Source organism: Manis pentadactyla, chromosome 9 (genome assembly GCF_030020395.1).
Source record: "Manis pentadactyla isolate mManPen7 chromosome 9, mManPen7.hap1, whole genome shotgun sequence".
In the NCBI taxonomy this organism is placed as follows: Eukaryota; Metazoa; Chordata; class Mammalia; order Pholidota; family Manidae; genus Manis; species Manis pentadactyla.
The window spans coordinates 16,799,874-16,824,661 of NC_080027.1; the positions used below are offsets into that span (position 1 = coordinate 16,799,874).

At 39.6% G+C, this 24,788-nt stretch overlaps 1 protein-coding gene across 2 annotated transcripts in view; it reads right to left on the bottom strand.

The window, feature by feature from the left end:
* Nucleotides 1-112: 112 nt before the first annotated feature.
* LOC118925142 (oocyte-secreted protein 3-like) overlaps nucleotides 113-24,788 on the bottom strand; it is a 73,322-nt gene continuing 48,646 nt past the window's right edge. The window contains exons 1-5 of one of the 2 annotated variants that reach the window (XM_057507043.1): nucleotides 11,698-11,785; nucleotides 10,228-10,406; nucleotides 4,473-4,570; nucleotides 928-1,075; nucleotides 113-457 (exon numbers count right to left, since the gene is read on the bottom strand). In XM_057507043.1, coding sequence (XP_057363026.1) covers nucleotides 377-457; nucleotides 928-1,075; nucleotides 4,473-4,570; nucleotides 10,228-10,406; nucleotides 11,698-11,770 — 579 coding nt within the window. In that variant the 5' untranslated portion in view covers nucleotides 11,771-11,785 and the 3' untranslated portion in view covers nucleotides 113-376. Of the gene's footprint in view, nucleotides 458-927; nucleotides 1,076-4,472; nucleotides 4,571-10,227; nucleotides 10,407-11,697; nucleotides 11,786-24,788 lie in introns of those variants that run through there. The other variant, XM_057507042.1, reaches the window with a different exon arrangement.

Consider the following 24,788-nt stretch of genomic DNA (forward strand, 5'->3'; position numbering starts at 1 on the left):
TTTATTGAACAGTTACTAACAGCGGGGTGGGTGTCAGTGACCCTTCCACACCAACCTCCCAGCTTAGGCCCTATTTTAAGGTTATCACTCAGACATCAAGAAGTGTAGCCTTAAAGACACAGCATGTTTTATTTGTAGAATCACCTCCACATAAAAATTATATACAGACATCTTGTCATGAATATGAAAGGACTACCTTGCCTCTTTGTTTAAAAGGAACACTTGTTAAAAACATATGAAGCATTAAGCAACATCCCAACCCTGACTTCTAGATGGCCTCCCAGGAGGTGGGAAAAGTTCCAAACTCTATAGTGATTAGTTTAAGATTAAATTTAAGAATGCTATAATAGAGTTATCAAGATTACCACAGAACAATCTAGAACACAGCCACATCTGCACTCTCACAGACTAAAGAATGAGGCATTTTACACAGAAGTGACTGATGAGATGTGTTCACCTGCAGAAGAAAAAGATAGGTAATTAATGAACAGCTGCAATGGAGCTACTGGCTAAATGGTGCAAAAACACACTAACAACTTGACCAATGACAATTGAACATCTACTATGTGCCAGCTACTGGAGGGGAAGGTTGAGGATATTGAGACACTTGGCAGCTTTTAATCAAATGACCAAGCACTATTTAAAGTGAATGGTTTGATCATCAATCCAGAGTATCTTTAAATCTCTCAGACCGGAGATTTTGTTAATTTGACATAACTGAGGTGAGGGAAGATGGATCAGTAAGACCAGAACATATATAGACACATGGAAGTAGCATACATTTCCTAACATGATTATAATGAAATAAGATTCATCAGATTATATAGCTTGACACTATTTAAACAAAAAACACATTATCGGAAATTTCAGCTTTGTTCCTTCCGTATGCCGACACTGCCATGCCTTGCCTGTTCTAAGGCTCCTCACCGAGGAGTGCTGGAAGCATGGGACCCAGGGCAATCCAAACAGGCAAGTGTCGGCCAAGTTCCAGGAAGAACCGGCAGAGGGAAGATCATTTTGGGGCTGTGTGAGATTGTTGCTGGTAGTGCTTGGAGTGGTATCCAAATATGACGAGCTATACATTTTAAGGAAGAGAGAATTTGTACATCAGGGTAAATTTAAAAATAAACCATTAAGTCCCATTTTGGCTTGAGCCATTGCTGTCCACCCTACTTTAACAGTAATAGCTTTACCACCATTACCGGGCTGTGTCTGCTTGATTTTTGTTGTTGTTGTTTTTAGGAATAACGCTATTAAGTTTCCCTCTCCCCTTCCCAATACCCCACCCCTGGGGCATCCCATTCCCCAATAGAAAGCATCTTGGCTCTGACAGCCTTATGAAGAAGTTTCCCCAAAGACACCTCTCATAAGCTTAAAGCAAGAGTCCTAGCTCTTTCAAATTTTCCATTCATAAAATACTAGAGCATTAAAAGTGTTATTTCATTGACACTTATAAAAAAGTTTAAGAAGTTTTCCCAAGAACCATAAGGTCATAGTATCTATATTAAACAAGCACCATAATTTTTTATTTTTAACTTTTTTTCAATCCAGTTATGCCCATTCAAGGGTACAGGATTTATGTAAGTTAATCAAAATTGGAAAACATTAGGTCTTGTATAGAATAAAGATCATAAATGAGGATTTAATTCTTAAAAATATCTGGCCTTAGACTGGGGAGGATGGGGGGTAGGGAGGGATAAGGGGGGGAGAAGGAGGGGGGTATTAAGATTAACATGCATGGGGGGGTAGGAGAGAAGGGAGGGCTGTACAACACAGAGAAGGCAAGTAGTGATTCTACAACATTTTGCTATGCTGATGGACAGTGACTGTAAAGGGGTTTATAGGGGAGACCTGGTATAGGGGAGAGCCTAGTAAACATAATATTCGTCATGTAAGAGTAGATTAGTGATACCAAAAAAAAAAAAAAGGGCAGTTCCTGTGGGTGACCTCCAATGAGTTCTGCACAAGGGTATAGAGGGCATGTAAAAGTGTGGGCAAACGGTCTGTTTGCGTCTATACAGAAGATCAAAGCCTAATTGGGCTACCCCAAAAATGAACTAAGATACGATATGAAAGAGAACTTCCAACATCAGCACTCTCTGGAAGACTCATGCCAGAAGATGATCATCAAAAAACCCCAACAAAGATCCACGAACTGCTACATCTGTAGATGCACTCATCCCACCAGTTCCTGGACTTGCCATGGGAATGAGGAAGGAGATATCTAAGCTGGCCTGTGCATACAGTAAAACAACAAATTTGACTGGATCTATACTGTTGGAACTCAACCAAGAATTAGGAGAAGTGCAAATTGTAGTGCTCCAAAATCTTACAAGTACAGACTATTTACTGTTAAAAGAATATAAGGGATGTGAACATTCCCCAGGAATGGGTTGTTTTAATTTGTCTGATTTCTCTCAGACTGTTCAAGTTCAGTTGGACAATATCCACCATATCATAGATAAGTTTTCACAAATGCCTAAGGTGCCTAACTGGTTTTCTTGGTTTCACTGGAGATGGCTGGTAATTACAGATATGCTTTGGTTATGTAACTATACTCCTATTATGTTAATGTGTGTGCGCAATTTAAGTAGTAGCTTAAAACCTATACATGCTGAAGTTACTCTACAAGAAGATATGTCAAAGAAACAATCAATCTTCCCATGTTTTCTTCCGCCTGCTACTTCTATAGCTTTTCTTCTTCCTTCCTAATTACAACCCTTAAATAGAATTCGTGCCTCATATTAAATTTACCGAGTATCATAATTCTTCCAAGTGGTAAAGATACCTCAAGACAAATGCTGGGCATAGAAGCCACAGGGCATAAATATGCAAAGAAATAAAAAGCTAACCATTTCAAACAATAAGGCTTCTCTCTCACTTACCAACTTTACATTTCCCTGTATGGCCCCGGAAGATGACTGGTTAGCCAGAGACGGGTAAGATTCCTCAAGGGAGGAACAACCTAAGACAGGCACAGTCGCAGGGGGGCCATCAGGTGAGAAATTGGGGATCAACAGAGGTGAGGCTTAGAACCTCACCCCCCCCTGTTCTGAGAGAAATCTTCTGCATCCGTGGATGTTTTATTGCCCTTGTCTAGCTTGGATTAACACATAGTCTACAGGCACAAACCTGATCATCTACATTTGCTCTCTTACAACACTAAACTATGTTTTCTACCTTTATCTTGTATCTACCTACCACTTCAGCATTTTATTAAAAATCATAATAATAAAGAGAGAAATGTGGTATCCACATATAAATCAAGTATAAAAACCAAATGAGTATTCATATTTGAACTGACTGTTTATAGTTCATAATGCATGAGCAAAACCGAAAGTTTCTGTGATGACTGCCCTTGTACTGTTCACCATGTAACTTATTCATTATGTAAGAATTTGTTCTCCATGTAAGAACTTGTTTGTTATGCCTCAGAAGATTGGAGACTGACGAAAATTAGGCTTGGGGTGTATTCATGATTGTGCATTGAGCATTGACTCCCCTATACAGAATTTTATTGTCGTTAACAACCATTTGATCAATAAATATGAGAGATGCCCTCACAAAAAAAAAAAGAAAAAAAAAAAAGGGACAGACTTCCAATGGTAAAATAAATTAGTAACCGGGATGTAATGTATAGCATAAGGAATATAGTCAAGATATTGTAACAGCCTGGTAGGGTGATAGCTGGAACCTAGAATTATGTATATAAATGTTTTATCACTGTGTTGTACACTTGAAACTAATGTAATGTAATACTGTGCGTCAACTACCCTTCAATAAAAAATAATTATTAAAAAAAAAAATATCTGGCCTTAAAGAAGAGACTGAATGGTTCTGCTACCATTTTTCCTTCTCCAAGCATCTCCTGATCTGAGAGGCAGCTGCATGAGGAGGCATGTGCAGGTCCTGACTTGCCATTTCCTAACTACATGATCTTGAACCCACCAACCACTAAGCTCTATTTAACCCATTCAGTATGTCTTTGTAGGGTTCCTCAAAAGCAGAACCTGACAAGGACATTTACATACACATGATTTATTACAGAAGCGCTCCCAGCATGGAAATGAGGGGAGTGGAAGATAATGATGACAGTGTGCTACTTCAGGCAAAGTCCCAGCTCAGCAGAAGCTGCAAGAGAGTTCCAAGGTCAAGTCAGCCTCACAGTTCCTTCCTGACTCAAGCACCGAGTCCACTCAGTCAGGGCGGTGGGGAGAAGCTAGTGAACTCCCAGGCCCAGCTGGGGTCATTAAAGGCCAAACTGCACAGAAGCAAGAGAGGGACACACAGAAATGGCGAGGGGGGCACCAGGGGACCTAAGTAGAGCATTTGCACTGACCGAATGACATGGAGAAGAGCTTCACTGGACTGAGCAAGGATGTAAACCATCATTACAGGACTCAACCAAGCTTTCACTTTAATAAGTGGTTCTTAGAAAGTAAAAACTGAACCAGCTGGTCCATTACACTCACCTGGAAACAATACACATTAAAGGAATTTTTCCAGTGACTCCTTTGCTCATTATGTTATAGTAGAGAGCTGAATAAAAAATCACTCCATAGGAAAAAACCTAATGGGACAAAAAGTCCTTTTTAATTGACATATATCATTTCACACATTTACATACACATGATTTTTAAAGAAATTTGAACACACAGATCAAGTCAAGATGTAAAATCTTCATACAAAGGTCAATCTGCCTGGACCCTGAAGAGACTGTTTTCCCAGAGACCAATAACAGAACGCCAGGTCAGACTCTTCCATTAGTGCAGCCAGTGAGCATTTATGGAAACCGAAATCATGAAATTGAAATCATGAATTGCCAGGCTAAACAAAGGCTGAAAATTCTACTTGATAGATTTATTCTGGGATTTTTGTTTCCAAGTGTTGCCACAGTGCTTAGGTCCCAGGAAAGATTAGAGAGAGAGGCACTTTTAATTTAAAGCTGTAATTGGAGTTTTGTGTGTTCTGAATATGTGCTCATTGTGGAGACATTTGAAAACACCATGTTATGGCAATATTAAAATTTCCATAATCCTAATGCAGGGATAAATTTGTAAACACATTTAGGTGTATATTTTTCTGTTTCTCATTGTCATAAATATGGCATAGCAGATGACCATTTTTCAACCTGTTACTTTACATAATAAGTATTCTCATGTAAAAATGTTTCCAAGGACATCTAATGGAAATATAACATTCAATAACATGGTTATTTGTCCATTGTGTTGCTATTGAATATATTATTTTAGTCAAGAGTCTATAAGCTGTATATAAAGTATAGGAAATAGACACTATATGCCCCTTATTTTTCCTACTAATTAAAAATGTATTTAATAGTCACTTCTTGTATGGCAGAGTAAGAACCACCAAAAATTGATTTAAAGAAAAAAAGTAAACTGACAGAAACTGTCAAATTCAACTTTTCCAAAACTCTGGAAATTAACCCAAGCTTGCAATAATCTGAAGAACATGTATTGAAGAAAAACAGCAGTATCTCAGTAAAAATAACGATCTTTGAGGCATTTTCCATCTCCCCAGCTCCATGGTAATCATGAAAACCAACAGCTTAGCAGAACCCAAAGAGACGAGTTTACAGCTCCCTAAAAGCCCGATCCCCAGAGAATTATCATTTTGTCCTGTCTGGCAGTTTTCCTGAAAACTGAGGCCTAGCAGAGAGAGAAGTGAGCACTGGACATCACCATGGACCCCAGCACCAGGCCCACACCAGTGTCAAGCCAGCCTCTAGGTCAGTCCCCAAGGACCCATAGTCCCGCCCTTCCCAGTCTCCAGGCCAACCCAGGCTCAGGCTAACTGTCATGGGAAAGAGCATATAAATACAAATAAAGTCATACAAATTGGAAAAGTAAGAGTAAAATTGTCTCTATTTGCAAACAATGTGATTTTTTAATACAGAAAACCCTAAAGACTCCACAAAAACAATCTATAGAATCAATACAATCTCATAAAAATTTCAACAGCATTTCTCACAGAAATAGAAAAAAACTCTAGAAATTTATATGAAAACACTAAATACTGCAAATAGCCAAAGTAGCAACAGTAAAAGTTGGAAATCAAACTACCTGATTTCAAAATATACAACAAAGCTAGAGTAATCAAAATAGCATGGTACTGGCATAAAAACAGTCATATAGACCAAATGAACAGCATAGAGAACCCAGAAATAAATCTGTTTATGATCATTTATGGTCATTATGACTCATTTATGGTCGATATTGATCTTCACAAAGGTGCTGAGAACATACAATAGGGAAGGACTGCCTCCAAAAAATGGAGTTGGGAAAACTGGTTTTCCACATGTAAATGAATGAAAGTGGACACTTATCTCACTCTATATACAAAATTCAACTCAAAGTGGACTAAAGACTTAAATGTAAGATGTGCAACCACAAAAATTAGAAGAAAACAGGGGGAAAGTTTCTTGACATTGGTCTGAACAATGATATTTTAGACATGACCCCAAAAGCACAAGCAACAAAAGCAAAAATAGACAAGTGGGACTATATCAAACTAAAAAGCTTCTGCAGAGCAAAGGAAATAATCAACAGAGTGCACAGAAAGCCTATGAAATAGGAGAAAATATTTGCAAACCATACATGTGATTAGGGTTAATATCCAAACTGTATAAGGAACTCAAATAACAGCAAGAAAACAAATAACCCAATTAAAAATGGGCCAAGAACTTGATGGACATTTTTCAAAAGAAGACATTCAAATAGTCAACAGGTATAAGAAAAGGTGCTCAACATCACTTATCAGGGAAATGCAAATCGAAACCACAGTGAGATATTACCTCTCACCTGTTAGGATGGCCATAAAAAAAAATAAGAAAGAAAAAGAAAACAAGTGTTGGCCAGGATGTGACGAAAAGAAAACCCATGTGTTCTGTTAGTAGGAATATAAGTTGGCATAGCGACTATAGAAAACAGTATGAATCTTCCTCAAGAAATGAAAAACAGAATTACCATATGATCCAGCAAGCCCACCTCTGGATATATAGCCAAAAGAAATGAAATCAGTATCTTAAAAGGATACCACTCCCATGTTTATTGCTGCATTATTCAGCATAACCAAGATTTAGAAACAACCCAAATATCCAACAGTGGATGAATGGGGAAAGAAGATATGGTATATATACACAATGGAATATTAGTCATCCACATGAAGAAGGAATTCTGCCATTTGTGACAATATGGATGAATCTGAAAGACATTATGCTAAGTGAAATAAGCCAGACACAGAAAGACAAGACTGTATGATCTCACTTATATGTGGAATCTGAAAAAAACAAAACAAAACATTTGAACTCAGAACCAGTGTAGAATGATGGTTACCAAGGGCTAGGGAGGATGGGGGTCCTGGGACGATATCGGCCAAGGGTATTAAGTTGCAGTTATGTAGGGTGAATAAGTCTAGAGATCTAAAGTATGGGCACAGGCATAATCACTATATATAATTATACTGTACTGAATACTGGAAATATGCTAAGAGAGTAGATTTCAAGTGCACTCATCACAAACAAAAAAGCAGTAACTATGTTAGGAAATGATATGTTAATTAGCTTGACTGCAGTAATCATCAAAGACTCACAACCATAAAGCTCTCAGATGAAAAAAGTCACAAATCTTGACTGTGGATTAGGTGATCATTTCTTAGATATGACATCAAAAGCTCAAGCAGCAAAAGAAAAAATAAATGAATCAGACTTTAAAAGTTTAAAATTCTGTGCTTTAAGGATGCTATCAAGGAAGTGAAAAGACAACCCATATAATGGGAGAAAATATTTGCTAATAATGTTTCTGATAAGGGACTTGTATACAGAAAAAGAACTCTTACAACTCAATAATAAAAAGACAACCCAAATTTTTAAAAAGATAAGATCTGAATCATTTTCCAAAGATAAATACAAATGACCAATAAATACATGAAAAGATGCTGAATACCATTAGTCATCAGAGAAATGCAAATCAAAACCCAATGAAATACTGTTTCATACCCACTCAGATTATTTCAGAAAGAAAGGAAATAAGTATCAGCAAGCATGTGGAGAAACTGGACCCTCATGCATTGCATATAAAATGAGATAGTTACTTTAGGGAACAGTCTGGCAGTTCTCCAAAAATTTAAATATAGAATTACTGTATGACTCAACAATTTTACACCTACATACTTACCCAATTGAAACATATGTCCACGCAAAAACTTGTATACCAAAGTTCATAGTAGCACTATTCATAATAGCCAAAAAATAGAAACAATCCAGAGGTAGTATAACCATACAATGAAATATCATTCAGCCATGAAAAGGAATTAAGTGCTTATATATGCTACAACATGGATAAACTTTGAAAACATGCTAAATGAAAGAAGGAATCACAAAAGGCCATATCATATTACATCATTCCATTTATACGAAATGGCAAGAATATGCAAATCTATAGAAAGAGAGATTATATTAGTGGTTGCCGCAGGCTAGGGGGAGGTGAGACTGTGGAGTGGCCATTAACATGTATGGGGTATCTTTTGGGGGTGATTAAAAAGTACTGGAATTACATAGTGGAGATGGTTGCACAACTTTGCGAATATACCAAAACCACTATATTGTTCACACAGAATTTACTGCTAGTTCAACTGAGTGCTACAAGCCTGCTTTTCATTTTGAATGCTAACTAATGAAATTCTAGATCCTGCCCTTAAAATGGAAAAATCTTCATAATAAATAATACAGAAAGAAAGGCATCAAGAGAGAGGCATCCTTTGTATCATAAAAGTCACTCAAGTAATCTGATTTGGTAAGGTGTTGAACCAAAATGCTCACAAAAATATCAACACTGATTTTTGTGTACTATGGCAACTTGAGAATTTTCAAAACTATTAACGAAGTTGTTACACACATTACCAATCTATTCTTGGAAGTACAGTTCCAAGGGAGTACTGTCATGCTCTGAAAAACCTTAAAAATGGCTTTTATACACTGGGAAAATAATCTTCAAAAGAAATCTGTAGCTCTGGTGGTCTTTCTTCACAGTTGTTGTTCCTATAATGCTACTGCAGTTGATCTCTGGATCTCTTAGTGTCACTTTTGCAGTTTGTGTACATTTTGTTAATTCAGGCTATTAATCCTTTAGCTTTGGAATTTTTTTGTCCTATGTCCCTAATAAGCCATGTTTTAAAATATTGGAAAGGAAAATAGAGGTAGAAAAGTTAGAAATATGCAAACCTCCACAAAAAATAAGTTTTTAATTAGTAAGTTTTGTGGAGATGAATATATGGAAGGAAATTAGAATTGTTTTTATAAAACATACACATGCCTCTAAATGGACAGTTGGAGTCTTCTCTACTTAATTTTCTTACAGTTACATTTCTTTTGAGTTCATGTTGTAAAAACCCCTGCAGAGTCCACTTTATTATCCCCCACCAAAGGTCACTGTTGACTAGTCTGAAACTTGCTGTCAGAAAACCTGGGCTTACTCCCCAGCTCCCCTGCTCCCAAGGTCTATGACCTTAGACAAGTCACCTGGACTCCACACTAATCATATAACCCCAAAGGAAAACAAAAGATACAGGAGGTTTTGCCCCCATGTCCTACTGAACATTCAAGGATCAAAAAATTCCGACCCTACATGAACTTCTCCAAAACATGACAAGGAGTTATTAGAAATGGCAATTGCAGGCCAAGCTCATTCAGGGACATAGATGTAAAAATCATAAACAAGATGCTCTCAAACATCCTCACATCTTCCCTTCCTCTGAAGCCCCCTAGTGCTTTCTCTGATGCACGTTACGGAGTACAACATCTCACTGCCGTCTTCAAAAGAAGACTGTAAATCCCAACTTAGTACCTAAGCTTAAGACTTGTGGGAAATTGCTAGCCCTTCTAGATTCAGTTAATTAACATGAAAACTGACAGTAATACCTTCTTTACAATGTTTCTAGATTTTAGGAGAGGTAAGGACAAAAGAAGACATAAGAGTGCTTCAAAAAAAAGTCCTAATATTATACATGTCAATATATTCTCCTCTAACAGGCCATAAGTGCTTCAAGGACAATTCCTGGATCCCCCTGGTCTTTTCACCCTAAAAGTACTAAAACCAGGTGTCATAAAAGTAAGCAGGGCCTTCATCGTTGGTCTCGACTCTACCTGTCTTGCACTGCAAGCTAAGATCTGAGGGTTAGTTTATTATTTGAAATGGTCACAGATCTTACCTCTTTCTGAATCCCACACTCGGTGACAGGGTAATTAAACTTATATCCCCTCGCAGTTACTTCGGTTACAGGACAGCCAGTTCCCAGAGACACTTCATCAGGATGCAAAACTTGATCTTGACCAAGTAGTGCTGGTTCCACCATAGCCCAGAAAGTAGAACAAGTACATCCCACTGACACTGGACAGAAACCAAAAAAGAAAGACTCAGAGAAAAATTTCTGTCCTAGAGGATGCTCAGAGAAAATCTGAGCATAGCCTCTTACAGAAAAAAGAAAATACACCCTGGAACATCCTTGACAGAAGCAATGTGATCCTTCAGATGAAGTCGTTTAACAGGTGTGAATAAAACATTAACATCGGATCTACCTGAGGACAATCTCCATTGGCCCCACCTCCCAGCACCATTTCCTTAAGAACTAGAGTTCAGCTGCCTCTGCTGTGTGGACGGGCCCTGCGCTGGCGGCTCCTCAAGCTGGGGTGTGTCTACACGACCAGGCCAGTGTAAATCAGCGGCACACCGAAGCTGGGCTCCTCTGCAGCTTCTGGCTCCGCCCAACACAGCTTTTGTAGCTAAGGGTGAAGGAAAACCATCTATCTGAGCAGCTCTGGATCTGCCAGTGAAATGAACCTGCTGTGTCTCCTGCCTTGTATCCTGTAAAGCAAAATGAAGAGGCCTTAGATAAAGCCTATTCCTGCCTGGTGAGTCTGTCTTCTCGAATCTATCCACAGCTGTGGTGCCACATTAATTCTATCACCAGGAATAGATCCTAAGGAAAGTTTTAGATAGACATGCCATGACATATCCTACAGGTAAAGCTATCCATTATATTTTGATAAGGAAATACTAGGAGTAACAAAATATTCACTGTCTCTGCAGTACTTCCATCCAGTGACTTTTTAATGAGAAGATATATTGTTTAGGTAAGAAAAGATTACTGAAAAATAAGCCACAGGTGGGACACATGGACAAGGTAAGGAGACTGCAAATAAAATACGATAATAAAAAAGGTAAGTTTATGAGTCAGAAACAATAAGATGTTAGAAGAGAAAGAATGAACAGCTTTGTTGCCACACCCCATTTAGAAATAACACACACTTAGGAGGGGTTGCAGGTAACTGCATTATGAGTAGATCAGGGTGGGACAGGGAAGGGCAAGCTAAAACTTTGAATGGGGAGATCTTTCTCCCCAGCTCAGGTGAGGGGGGTGAACTACACAGTCATCAACACCTACTTATAGAAGGAAAGATTTTTAAAAATTAGGTCTTTCCCAAGTATAAGGGGAAACTAGATAAATCACTTGCTTTGTGGGGAAGGGGAGGGCAAGGAGAGATAGCAACACTACAACAGAACAATAGTATGAAAAATAACATGAATGGCAAGTCACTTCTACTCAAAACAACAGTGACAGGCCCAGCAACCTCTAAGGAACTACACCTTCAAACAGCAAACATGAGGTTAGCTCTTGTACCTGACTCTTGCTCAGAGAAAGTCAAAATCATGCACAAAAGTAATGACAACTGTAACCCCCAAAAATCCTTCATGATGTCAGCTCCCAACCAAGGACCCTTGAAAACACAGGAAGCTGGAAGTGCCTGTCCTGCTTTGAGTAACTTTCCCTCCTCCCCCCAGCTTTGAGTAATTTTATACCCAGAGCCACACCCAGCTGACTGTATTTACAAATCACTTTTTTCTGATTGTTTTATTTTCTAGGAATATATGCATTTTGTTTTTGCTGATCCAAATTCCTTAGTATCTGGAAATATGGAAAGTACAAAGCACAAAATAAAACTTTATAAAAGCCAACAATTTTTATTTGCAGAAAAAGACTTCTTTCTACCTCCTGAACTTGATCACTCCAGTACCAAAATCAGCAGCGCAAATAAAGGGCCACGGGCACATGTCTGACAAGTGTGACTTCTCCGGGCCCTCTGCGGTGCGTGGGAGAACAAAACGTTCAGGGACTGTCAATGCTTCTTTATTGAACTGTTGGGGAATGACGTTTAGGGAGCTATTTTAAGCCAGTGGTTTTTCCAACTTTAGCAGCATCTGAATCACCTGCAGACTTGTTGAATTGCGTCCCTGGAGAATGCTATTCTGGGCTTCCATGGGGCCCGTGAATTTGCATTTCTGAAAGTTCCCAGGTGATGCTGAAGCTGCTGGTCCCAGGACCACACTTTGAGGACCATTGACTCAAATAATATCCCTTTAGTGGGCACCTTGTTCAATGGCTCCCAAATGTTAGATTAATTATCAAAATTATCTGGAGTGCTATTTAAAAATACACATGTCTTAGCCCCACTCTCCTCCAGTGGGATCTGTGGTAGCTGAAAGCTTGAGAGTATATGTATGAATCACTGCAGGATCTTCTCAAAATGGTAAATTCCCAGAGTCTAACCCAGAAGGACAGGACCCAAGAATGTACATTGGTAGCAACTGCCCCCAGGTGACACTGACAAACCTTGAGCAGAGGTCCTGCTAAGAAGTGAGCCAATTCTCTTGCAATAGTTTCATTTCACTGTCATCTGTTTTATATTAGTGCCTTTTTTTTAAAACACCAACATTATAAATCCTCTTTGTCCTCTAATTTGAGGTGTAAGATCATGATTTTAAATAAGAACACAGATGTACTTAGGGGCTACTCAATAAATGTCATCTTTGATAAATCAATTAAAAATTAAAAAATGAATCCAAATCCTACTTCTCTTCATATATTCTCCTGGTATCTCCAGCACCTGGTATCAACAATATAAACATTGTAAAACACCTATGCTATTTGTGCTGGTAGTTGTGGTCTTTTGAGGATCTGGACTGACGTAAAAGAAAACAGACCTGTCCTACTAGCATGATGCTGGGCCAAGTTCCAGACTCAGCAGCCTGAAGTGTTTCCAGGAGAGGGAAATGTGGGGAATATGGAAGTTTCTAAGGTCAGGATCCTCACCTGACCCTAAATGCCTTGATGATGTCACTGGCCAACTGCTAGGTTACTGCTTCCACACCTGTAGGCAATGAGCTATTATTGGCTGAGTCACTATATAAAGAGCTCCGCCCAGTGTTCCGGGCAGAGCCAGAGACCGAGGAGGATTATGGACCTGAAGACTGCTGGATACAGACGTGATCTTAGTGCTCAACCTACCCCCCAGGAGAATAAAGCTGGCTATAAATCCTTTTACCAAGAACATTCTGTTGTCATTTATTGGTCTCACTGAATCCATGGTGAACTTGCCTGGGGTGGGAACCTTCAGGCAAGACAGAAAAAAACCTTTTGCCCAGTGTAGCATTTCACACTTCCCTTCCAGTTTTAGTTCTTTCTAGACATACACAGATTATAGCAGAAAAAAAGAGCTGGGATAAATTAGTCTGCCACCATGACATTTTGTATCATCCTCAGCTCAGGAAGGAAGGACTTGGGCTCAGGGACCCTCTCGGACCTCACTCTGGCTTTCTCCACAGTGCTCTCTTGGGGTAAAAACTGTGTTGAACTAGGGACACAAGCCCTAAGAATTACCTGCCCAAAGGCCCTGAGTTCACATCCAAGGCCTGCATGAGCACTTTCCCTGAGTCTCTCCTCCCAGGTATGTCTGCCCCTGGGCCCAGTGGGTGGCCAGGAGGCACTGTCTACTGGAAGTATGGACAGAGCGTGGGTGTGTCACCTGTAGTGTCCATCACATGCACTCCTTGCCTGGGAGGCCCCTTACACTTCAGGTCAGAGTGGGGTTGGAAAGACAGCACAAATCGGTCCATGAGTCATGGGTAGGGGAGATGGATGGTAGGTAGCTCTTACTATGTTAATAATGTGTCAGCATGGAACTGTGAGGACTCAGAATTCTCAGTTAAAATCTGTCTTTTCATGTCATTATGAAAGTTGGTTGGTCAAAATAGGAGGGCAGAACCTACTCGTTTAAGTTTTTTCAAAAGATTTATAACCTTTACAAGATACATGGCATGTGTGCCTCCACCTGTAGCCTTACTCCACCCCCACCCATGCTAGAAAGAAGCAGACCTGGAGCCATTTTCACTCAGTTCACAGTAGCCTGCCCTGGGCCACATCTCCTGACCTCCCTGGGAGCTCTTAGAACCTTGTCTTGCTTTGCCTATAAGCCTTGAATCATGGTTCTTGGCTTACTCCTCAGTGTTCAAGCAAATGACCAGGATCACGTAACTTGCTTGGCAGCATAGAGGCAAAACAAAAGGAGTGTAGATTATATAGAAATGGGTCTTCTTGGTTAGGTAAAGAAATGCTGAATAGAAAACTCTAACATACTTACTATTTGGGTGACCTTGACTCCAAACCCCAGATGCATAAATCCCAAATTCTCACTCCATCCTGATGGAAGTCACCTTAATCGTTACTTTTATTTCCTAGTTTGCTCCTGTACACACTTCTAATATTTATTCCAATGAGATTATCTGCCAATAAGTGTTACTAATTTATCATTTAGTGTAAGGATCTGCAGTGGTTCCTTTCAGCAAAGTTTGACAACCTCTTATGTAGTAGGCATTTTGCGTGGTGCAATAGGAGATACAGCAGTGAAGAAAGACCTACCCTTGGCCTTTGAGGAACTCACAGTCTGGCAGGGAGACACACCGTAAAGAAACACAGTTAAAGAATTCTGCAGGTGACTAGTTGCAATCCTTGTAAGTGCTACAAAGGGAAGTAGAGAATGCCGAGAGTAGATAATGGGGCACAATCAGGTCTGGGGGCACAGAGGGAGCAGCCATGGAGGAGTAGTGTCTAAGCTGAAGGAGGAGTAGGCTGTTCAAGGGAACAAAAGAAGTGCCACCTGGGAGCAAGCATTCAAGGGAGGAAAACTACACAACTAAATGAGCCTTGGCAGGAAGGAACTTGGCACAATAGAAGAACCAAAGGGAGTGAGGCTGAAGCACAACATACAGGATGGACAGGCAAGGGCCCGAAGGTACAGTTTCTCAGAGATAACTTAAAATAGGGAGTTTTATTCAAACTGTAATGGAAGCCTTCAATGTTTTAGCCTGGAAGCAAATCAACAGAATTCTGGTTTTGAAAATCACTGTAGGTGTGAAATGGAATACTCAGAGCCCAAGGAGTCACAGACACATTTTCAATTCTATGAGGATTTTTTTTTTTTTTTTTTTTTTTTTATTTTTTTAATAATTATTTTTTATTGAAGGGTAGTTGACATACAGTATTATATTACATGAGTTTCAAGTGTACAACACAGTGGTAGAACATTTATATACATAATTCTAGGTTCCAGCTATCACCCTACCAAGCTGTTACAATATCTTGACTATATTCCTTATGCTATACATTACATCCCGGTTACTAATTTATTTTACCATTGGAAGTCTGTCCCTTTTTTTTTTTTTTTTTTTTTTTTTTTGTGAGGGCATCTCTCATATTTATTGATCAAATGGTTGTTAACGACAATAAAATTCTGTATAGGGGAGTCAATGCTCAATGCACAATCATTATTCCACCCCAAGCCTAATTTTTGTCAGTCTCCAATCTTCTGAGGCATAACAAACAAGTTTTTACATGGAGAACAAATTCTTACATAATGAATAAGTTACATAGTGAACAGTACAAGGGCAGTCATCACAGAAACTTTCGGTTTTGCTCATGCATTATGAACTATAAACAGTCAGTTCAAATATGAATACTCATTTGGTTTTTATACTTCATTTATATGTGGATACCACATTTCTCTCTTTATTATTATGATTTTTAATAAAATGCTGAAGTGGTAGGTAGATACAAGATAAAGGTAGAAAACATAGTTTAGTGTTGTAAGAGAGCACATGTAGATGATCAGGTGTGTGCCTATAGACTATGTGTTAATCCAAGCTAGACCAGAGCAATAAAACATCCACGTATGCAGAAGATTTCTCTCAGAACGGGGGGGTGAGGTTCTAAGCCTCACCTCTGTTGATCCCCAATTTCTCGCCTGATGGCCCCCCTGCGACTGTGCCTGTCTTAGGTTGTTCCTCCCTTGAGGAATCTTACCCGTCTCTGGCTAACCAGTCATCTTCCGGGGCCATACAGGGAAATGTGAAGTTGGTAAGTGAGAGAGAAGCCTTTTTGTTTGAAAAAGTTAGCTTTTTACTTCTTTGCATATTTATGCCCTGTGGCTTCTGGATTTTAATAACTTTTTAAAAATGTACCTCTTCTGCAAGGAAAATTCAAAACTGATATTTTCATACATTAAAAGTCTTGGGGTAGTGTATGTCAAACTGTGTTCCTTGAGAATTCCTTTTCTTTAAATGGAGTCTATGTATTAATCAAGTTTGAGAAATGCTGCTCTGGGAGTGAGATGGAGAATATTTTGGAGGGGGATCCAACTGGCTAAAACATAAACTCAGAAGTTATTGTGAGGGTGCAGAAATTATGGTAATTTGGACCAGAGTAATAGCAGGGAAAGCTGAGAGAAGCAGATGTTTCCAGAAGGCAGAATGTTTGACACTAGTGATTCAATTAGATCAGTAATCAAGGGAGATAGCAGTGTCAGGCTTGACAACCAGACTTCCAGTAGACACAGCTGAGTTGATGGTTATTAGTGAGATGACAAGAGCTAACAATTATGTTCTAGGTACTATTCTAAGCACCCTTATGGTAACTCATCAAATTCTCACAAAAACATGGGAGATAAGAACTATTATTAACTATATTTTACTGATAAGGACACTGAGACCAAGAGGTTAAGATACTTACCTAAGGTCACACAGCTATTAAACAGTAAAGATGGTACTAATAATGCTGCAAGTTAGAAAGAGAAGAAAAAGATTTCAGTTTTAGATATGCTGATTTTGAGATTCTTATTAGGCATCCAAGTAGAAATGTAGAAAAAGCATTTGCCTGTAGGTTGGAACTCAAGGGACTCTAAAACGGAAATTAAAATATGGGAAATATTAGTATATTTGAAGGCTTCAACCTGGATGTGAGAACACCTAAAGTACGTAACATGAGAAACAATAATAAGTATAAGAAACAACAAAACCCAGAGGACAAACAACTTCTAAATTAAAAAATAAATAAATAAAGTTAAAGCAGTGAGTACAAAGAAGGAGCAGTCCAAAACCCTGAGTAGACAATCAGGGACAGAAGTTGATGTTATTATCACAGAAGTCAAGGGGAAAATGTATCTCAAATTAGAGAATCAATTATGTTCAATGCTTCTGAGTTTAGTTACAAAAGATAACCCACAGAATGGGAGAAGATATACAAGTCATATATCTGATAAGGGACTTGTATCTACAATATATAAAGAACTCTTATAACTCAATAATAAAAAAACAAATGACCCAATTTGGAAATAGGCAAAAGATCTTTCTGGAGTGCTGAAAATGTTCTATAATTGATTGTGGTGATGGTTGCACATGTCTGTGATGCTCACATCTATAAATACAGGAAGACCATCAAACCAAAAATCACTGAAGCCACTTTATGTGGCTGAATTGTATAGTATATGAATTATATCTCAAAAAAAAATTTTTTTTAAGTGGTCAGGTTAGACAAAAATTGAAAGCTGTCCTTTACATTTGGAAACAACCAGTTGGTAACATCAGCTGAGGAGCTTGGTACAACAGTGGAGCCAGAAGACAACTGCAGAAGTTTAAGAGTCTGCTGGTCATTTAATTACTGCAAGAGCCATTTCCTGCCCTTCCTCTGCTCTGCTCTCAGAGAGCTGATTCTTGCAAACTTTTTCCCAGACCCCTCTACTAACTGGGTTCCACTCAGGAGTAACCAACGGGAAACTGGATGCTAATAGAAAGCTGGTCTATGGCCTGATATCTAGTTTTCATGGATGCTTGGGGATCTGGCCATGGCTGACTCTCCTAACAGCATTAACTCAAGGAATTGTTATGAGTTTACCTATACCACATAGAAAATAAATGACAATCTAAATAAAGACTGTGTATTGCTTCATTGCTGCAAAACTAGAGAATAAGGGCTGGTCACATGTACCTGAGGGGCTGTGTAATGTGGTAGGTACAAAAGGTAAAGAGACACTGACACTGATGGTGCTCCTGAGCTCCAGTTATCCTTAGACACTCAAACCCTCTCACACGGCCATGCCCATGCACATGCAGAACAACAGCACCTCAAAGCTGTGCTGGGAAGTTAGCATCCTCTTTATATTGACATGCACCCTGAGTTCATGGTCTGCATCCTTCCTTACGGCCAAGTAAATCGGATCCTGGGTGCAGTCCATTGTGCCACATGAGTTGGGTTGTGACTCTGCATCCAACCTCACTTCTGCTGGCAGAGCAGGGTGGACACTGATTAGCCCTGGCTGGAGACTGGAGGGGTGGGTGAGGAGGATCTGAAATCAGTAGAATGGGATCAGTATAATTAGCTTAGTACTTAATCATAAGAGACAAAGTTAGAGCAACTACTGTCACTGGCAGCAAAACAAGAGTGACAGTAGGAGTGTTTTGACCCCACAGAGACCTATGACATCAGCTAATGAATTATGAAGTACCTAGGAATAAATCGTCAGCTTACTAAAGGATTGTTTGAACTATATAACTAGAAAAAATTCTGTATATTGCATTTCAGTTATCTACAGCTGCATAACTAGCCACTCCAACACCTAGTTGCTTAAAACAATCATTCTCTCACAAATCTATGGGTCAGCAATTTGGACTAGGTTCAGCTAGATAGTTGTCCTATTAATCTTGCCCAGGGTTATTTATGTTATTTTATTCATCTGGTGGCTCAACTAATGGTAACCTACCTAAAATCACCTCACTTAATGCCAGGTAGGTGGCAGGCTGACAGCTAGAATTCTTCAATTCTCCTCTACGAGGCCTTCCCAGCAGTCTTAACACATGGTGGGTCTCAAGATTCAAACCACATAACTCAACGCAAAAGCAATTTGCAAACTCCCTTACATTATATTTGCTAACTTCCTATTGACCCAAGTAAGTCACATGATCAAGCCCAATTTCAAGTCTAGAATTAAGGAGACGTCTTATCTGGAGATAAAAAGTTTAATAACATCAGCATGTACATGTCATTGAAAGCCTCGAGACTTAATAAGAGCACTCATAGAGAAAGTAGAGTTATAGGAATTGAACTCTAGAATATTACAACTTCTGGAAAATTCAGGTGCATTAAAAGGAACCAGTGAGAGAACACCAAAAAGGATCAGTCAAGAAGGTAGGGGAAAAACCTCCATAAAAGAATAGTGTTTCAGACAAGTAAAATAAGTATTTAAGGCAAAGAGAGTACTCAACTGTCAAGTGACATAAATGAGAATTTTAAATCAGCAGTATGGCAGTGACTTGTGATCTTGATAAGACCAGTTTTAGTGTAAGGGCTGGAGATATTGAAGTCTAAATGGAATAGTTTTAAGACAGAAATGAGAGAATAGCTAGTAACTGCAGGCTATTGCTTCTGATGCCATAACTAGGGGGAAAATGGCAAATTTAAAAAAAAACATATTTTGAAGAGATTGGAGAACTGTGGGAGTAATGAAGACTAAATGAATTGGAGTAAAATGTGACCAAAAAATGGATCTGCCCCTTGTAATGGGCAACAGGGGCAAACCCATAGGGATCAACATTTCAGAGTAAGCAGAAGAAAATGGAGGAAAAGATGTAAAAAAAATGTTTAAAAGTTGGAGAATTTCAACACGGAGTTGGAAGGTATAAAATAGAATTAAGTGACCATTCCAAAATGGAAAAAATATGAAGTTTGATATTAAGAACTTGGAATTCTGAAGCACAGAGAGTGAAAAAAAAATGAAAAGAACAGAACAGCATAATAGGAAGATGAGCCAGAGATGGCCTAAGATGCATACAGTTTGAGACCCAGAAAAAGAGAAGAGATCGAGAACAGAGCAAAATAAATAACTGAAAAGATAATGGTTGAGAACATCCCCAAACTGGTAGATCAACTCACTGATTCAGGAAACTCAATGAATGTCAAAAGAAAAGGGGAAAATATCCTGGGGACAAATGTGGTGAGCTAAACTGTGTCTCTCCAAAATTTGTATGTTGAAGTCTTAATATCCAGTACCTTAGAATGTGACTGTATTTGGAAAGAGGATCTTCAAAGAGGTAATTAGGTTAAAATGAGGTCATTAGATATCAGACTTCTAGCCTTTGGATGTGAGAAAACAAATTTCTGTCATTTAAGGCACCCAGTTTATTATGGCAGCTCTAGCAAACTAATACACAATGAAAATTAAATGGAGATCAAGAGAGAATTAAACAGTTTTTTCAAGAAATAATAATATCATGTTTTTATGCTGATGGGGAAAGGAAATAATCCACAATGCCAAAGAGAAAAGACTAGTATGTCTGAGAAAGCACTGGAATCCAAGAGCAGAGGTAGGCAGGTTCTTCTTAGCTAAGAGCAAGGGCAGTTCCTTTGTATCAATAGGAAGACAGAACATCTGGACATAGATTTTCACATGGTTGTAGCGAGATCTTGTAGCATCATCTCCTCTTATTTCAGTTTTCTCAGAAAGAGAGGAAGCAAGATCATTACTGTATGATCATAGTATTAAAAGGTATTAAAGTAGGTATCAAAAGTCTGAGGAGAGAGAGGGGCGGAAGATGGCGGCGTGAGTAGAGCAGCGCAAATCTCCTCCCAAAACCACATATATCTATGAAAATATAACAAAGACAACCCTTCCTAGAATAAAGACCAGAGGACACAGGACAATATCCAGACCACATCCGCACCTGAGAGAACCCAGCACCTCACGAAGGGGGTAAGATACAAGCCCCGGCCCCGAGGGAGCCAAGCGACCCTCCCCACAACTCCCGGCAGGAGAAGAGCAGGCAGAGCGGGAGGGAGACAGAGCCCGGGACTGCCGAACACCCAGCCCCAGCCATCCGGGCCAGAGTGCAGGGCCCTGGATACTAGGAAAACAGGGCAGCAAGAACAGTGAGTGGGCACCAGAGGCCGGGTGCCGGAGGACACCAGAAAAGCGAGCGACCTTTTTTTTTTTTTTTTTGCTGTTTTGTTTTGGCGAGTGCATTTTGGAAGTCTTAAAGGGACAGGGACCCCAATACTAGGGAAACAGGGTAGCAAGACCGGTGAGCAGATGCCTGAGGCTGGCGCCGGAGAATAAAGAAAAACGAGCGGCCACCGTTATTTTTTTTTTCTTTTTTTGTGGTCGTTGTTTTGTTTTGGCGGGTGCTTTTTGGAAGTCTTAAAGGGGCAGGGCGGGACACTTAATCCAGAGGTAGGGAATCCGGGCATCTCTGGGCACCCTAATCCCCTGGGCTGCAGGGAGCAGGGAGGCCCCTTACGGAGATAAATAGCCTCCAGGCCGCTCCCCCTCCAACGCGACTCCACCATTTTGGAGTAGCTGCCCGAGCCAGGCCACGCCCACAGCAACAGCGGAGATTAACTCCATAGCAGCCGGGCAGGAAGCAGAAACCCTGTCTGCGCGCAGCTGCGCAGCACAAGCCACTAGAGGCCGCTGTTCTTCCAGGAGAGGAGGGCCACAAACCAACAAGAAGGGAACTTCTTCCAGCCATCACTCCTCCCAGTTCTGCAAACTATTCCTATCACCATGAAAAGGCAAAGCTACAGGCAGACAAAGATCACAGAGACAACACCAGAGAAGGAGACAGACCTAACCAGTCTTCCTGACAAAGAATTCAAAATAAGAATCATAAACATGCTGACAGAGATGCAGAGAAATACACAAGAGAAATGGGATGAAGTCCTGAGGGAGATCACAGATGCCAGAAAGGAGATCGCAGAAATGAAACAAACTCTGGAAGGGTTTATAAGCAGAATGGATAGGATGCAAGAGGCCATTGATGGAATTGAAACCAGAGAACAGGAACGCATAGAAGCTGACATAGAGAGAGATAAAAGGATCTCCAGGAATGAAACAATGTTAAGAGAACTGTGTGACCAATCCAAAAGGAATAATATCCATATTATAGGGGTTCCAGAAGAAGAAGAGAGAGGAAAAGAGATGGAAAGTATCTTAGAAGAAATAATTGCTGAAAACTTCCCCAAACTGGGGGAGGAAATAATCGAACAGACCACGGAAATACACAGAACCCCCAACAGAAAGGATCCAAGGAGGACAACACCAAGACATATAATAATTAAAATGGCAAAGATCAAGGACAAAGAAAGAGTTTTAAAGGCAGCTAGAGAGAAAAAGGTCACCTATAAAGGAAAACCCATCAGGCTAACATCAGACTTCTTGACAGAAACCCTACAGGCCAGAAGAGAATGGCATGATATATTTAATGCAATGAAACAGAAGGGCCTTGAGCCAAGGATACTGTATCCAGCACGACTATCATTCAAATATGACGGTGGGATTAAACAATTCCCAGACAAACAAAAGCTGAGGGAATTTGCTTTCCACAAACCACCTCTACAGAACATCTTACAGGGACTGCTCTAGATGGGAGCACTCCTAGAAAGAGCACAGCACAAAACACCCAACATATGAAGAATCGAGGAGGAGGAATAAGAAGTGAGAGAAGAAAAGAATCTCCAGACAGTGTATATAACAGCTCAATAAGCGAGCTAAGTTAGGCAGTAAGATACTAAAGAGGCTAACCTTGAACCTTTGGTAACCACGAATTTAAAGACTGCAATGGCAATAAGTACATATCTTTCAATAGTCACCCTAAATGTTAATGGGCTGAATGCACCAATCAAAAGACATAGAGTAATAGAATGGATAAAAAAGCAAGACCCATCTATATCCTGCTTACAAGAAACTCACCTCAAACCCAAAGACATGTACAGACTAAAAGTCAAGGGATGGAAAAACATATTTCAAGCAAACAACAGCGAGAAGAAAGCAGGGGTTGCAGTACTACTATCAGACAAAATAGACTTCAAAACAAAGAAAGTAACAAGAGATCAAGAAGGACACTACATAATGATAAAGGGCTCAGTCAAACAAGAGGATATAACCATTCTAAATATATATGCACCCAACACAGGAGCACCAGCATATGTGAAACAAATACTAACAGAACTAAAGGGGGAAATAGACTGCAATGCATTCATTCTCGGAGACTTCAACACACCACTCACCCCAAAGGATAGATCCACTGGGCAGAAAATAAGTAAGGACACGGAAGCACTGAACAACACAGTAGAGCAGATGGACCTAATAGACATCTATAGAACTCTACATCCAAAAGCAACGGGATATACATTCTTCTCAAGTGCACATGGAACATTCTCCAGAATAGACCACATACTAGGCCACAAAAAGAGCCTAAGAAAATTCCAAAAGATTGAAATCCTACCAACCAACTTTTCAGACCACAAAGGCATAAAACTAGAAATAAACTGTACAAATAAAGAAAAGAGGCTCACAAACACATGGAGGCTTAACAACACGCTCCTAAATAATCAATGGATCAATGACCAAATCAAAATGGAGATCCAGCAATATATGGAAACAAATGACAACAACAACACTAAGCCCCAACTTCTGTGGGACACAGCAAAAGCAGTCTGAAGAGGAAAGTATATGGCAATCCAAGCATATTTAAAAAAGGAAGAACAATCCCAAATGAATGGTCTAATGTCACAATTATCGAAATTGGAAAAAGAGGAACACATGAGGCCTAAGGTCAGCAGAAGGAGGGAAATAATAAAGATCAGAGAAGAAATGAATAAAATTGAGAAGAATAAAACAATAGCAAAAATCAATGAAACCAAGAGCTGGTTCTTCGAGAAAATAAACAAAATAGATAAGTCTCTAGCCAGACTTATTAAGAAGAAAAGAGAGTCAACACAAATCAACAGTATCAGAAACGACAAAGGAAAAATCACGACGGACCCCACGGAAATACAAAGAATTCTTAGAGAATACTATGATAACCTATATGCTAACAAGCTGGGAAACCTAGGAGAAATGGACAACTTCCTAGAAAAATACAACCTTCCAAGACTGACCCAAAAAGAAACAGAAAATTTAAACAGACCAATTACCAGCAACGAAATTGAAGCAGTAATCAAAAAACTACCAAAGAACAAAACCCCCGGGCCAGATGGATTTACCTCGGAATTTTATCAGACATACAGGGAAGACATAATACCCTTTCTCCTTAAAGTTTTCCAAGAAATAGAAGAGGAGGGGATACTCCCAAACTCATTCTATGAAGCTAACATCACCCTAATACCAAAACCAGGCAAAGACACCACCAAAAAAGAAAACTACAGACCAATATCCCTGATGAACGTAGACGCAAAAATACTCAACAAAATTTTAGCAAACCGAATTCAAAAATACATCAAAACCATCGTACACCATGAACAAGTGGGATTCATCCCAGGGATGCAAGGATGGCACAACATTCGAAAGTCCATCAATATCATCCACCACATCAACAAAAAGAAAGACAAAAACCACATGATCATCTCCATAGATGCTGAAAAAGCATTTGACAAAGTTCAACATCCATTCATGATAAAAACTCTCAGCAAAATGGGAATAGAGGGCAAGCACCACAACATGATAAAGGCCATCTATGAAAAACCCACAGCCAACATTATATTGAACAGCGAGAAGCTGAAAGCATTTCCTCTGAGATCGGGAACTAGACAGGGATGCCCACTCTCTCCACTGT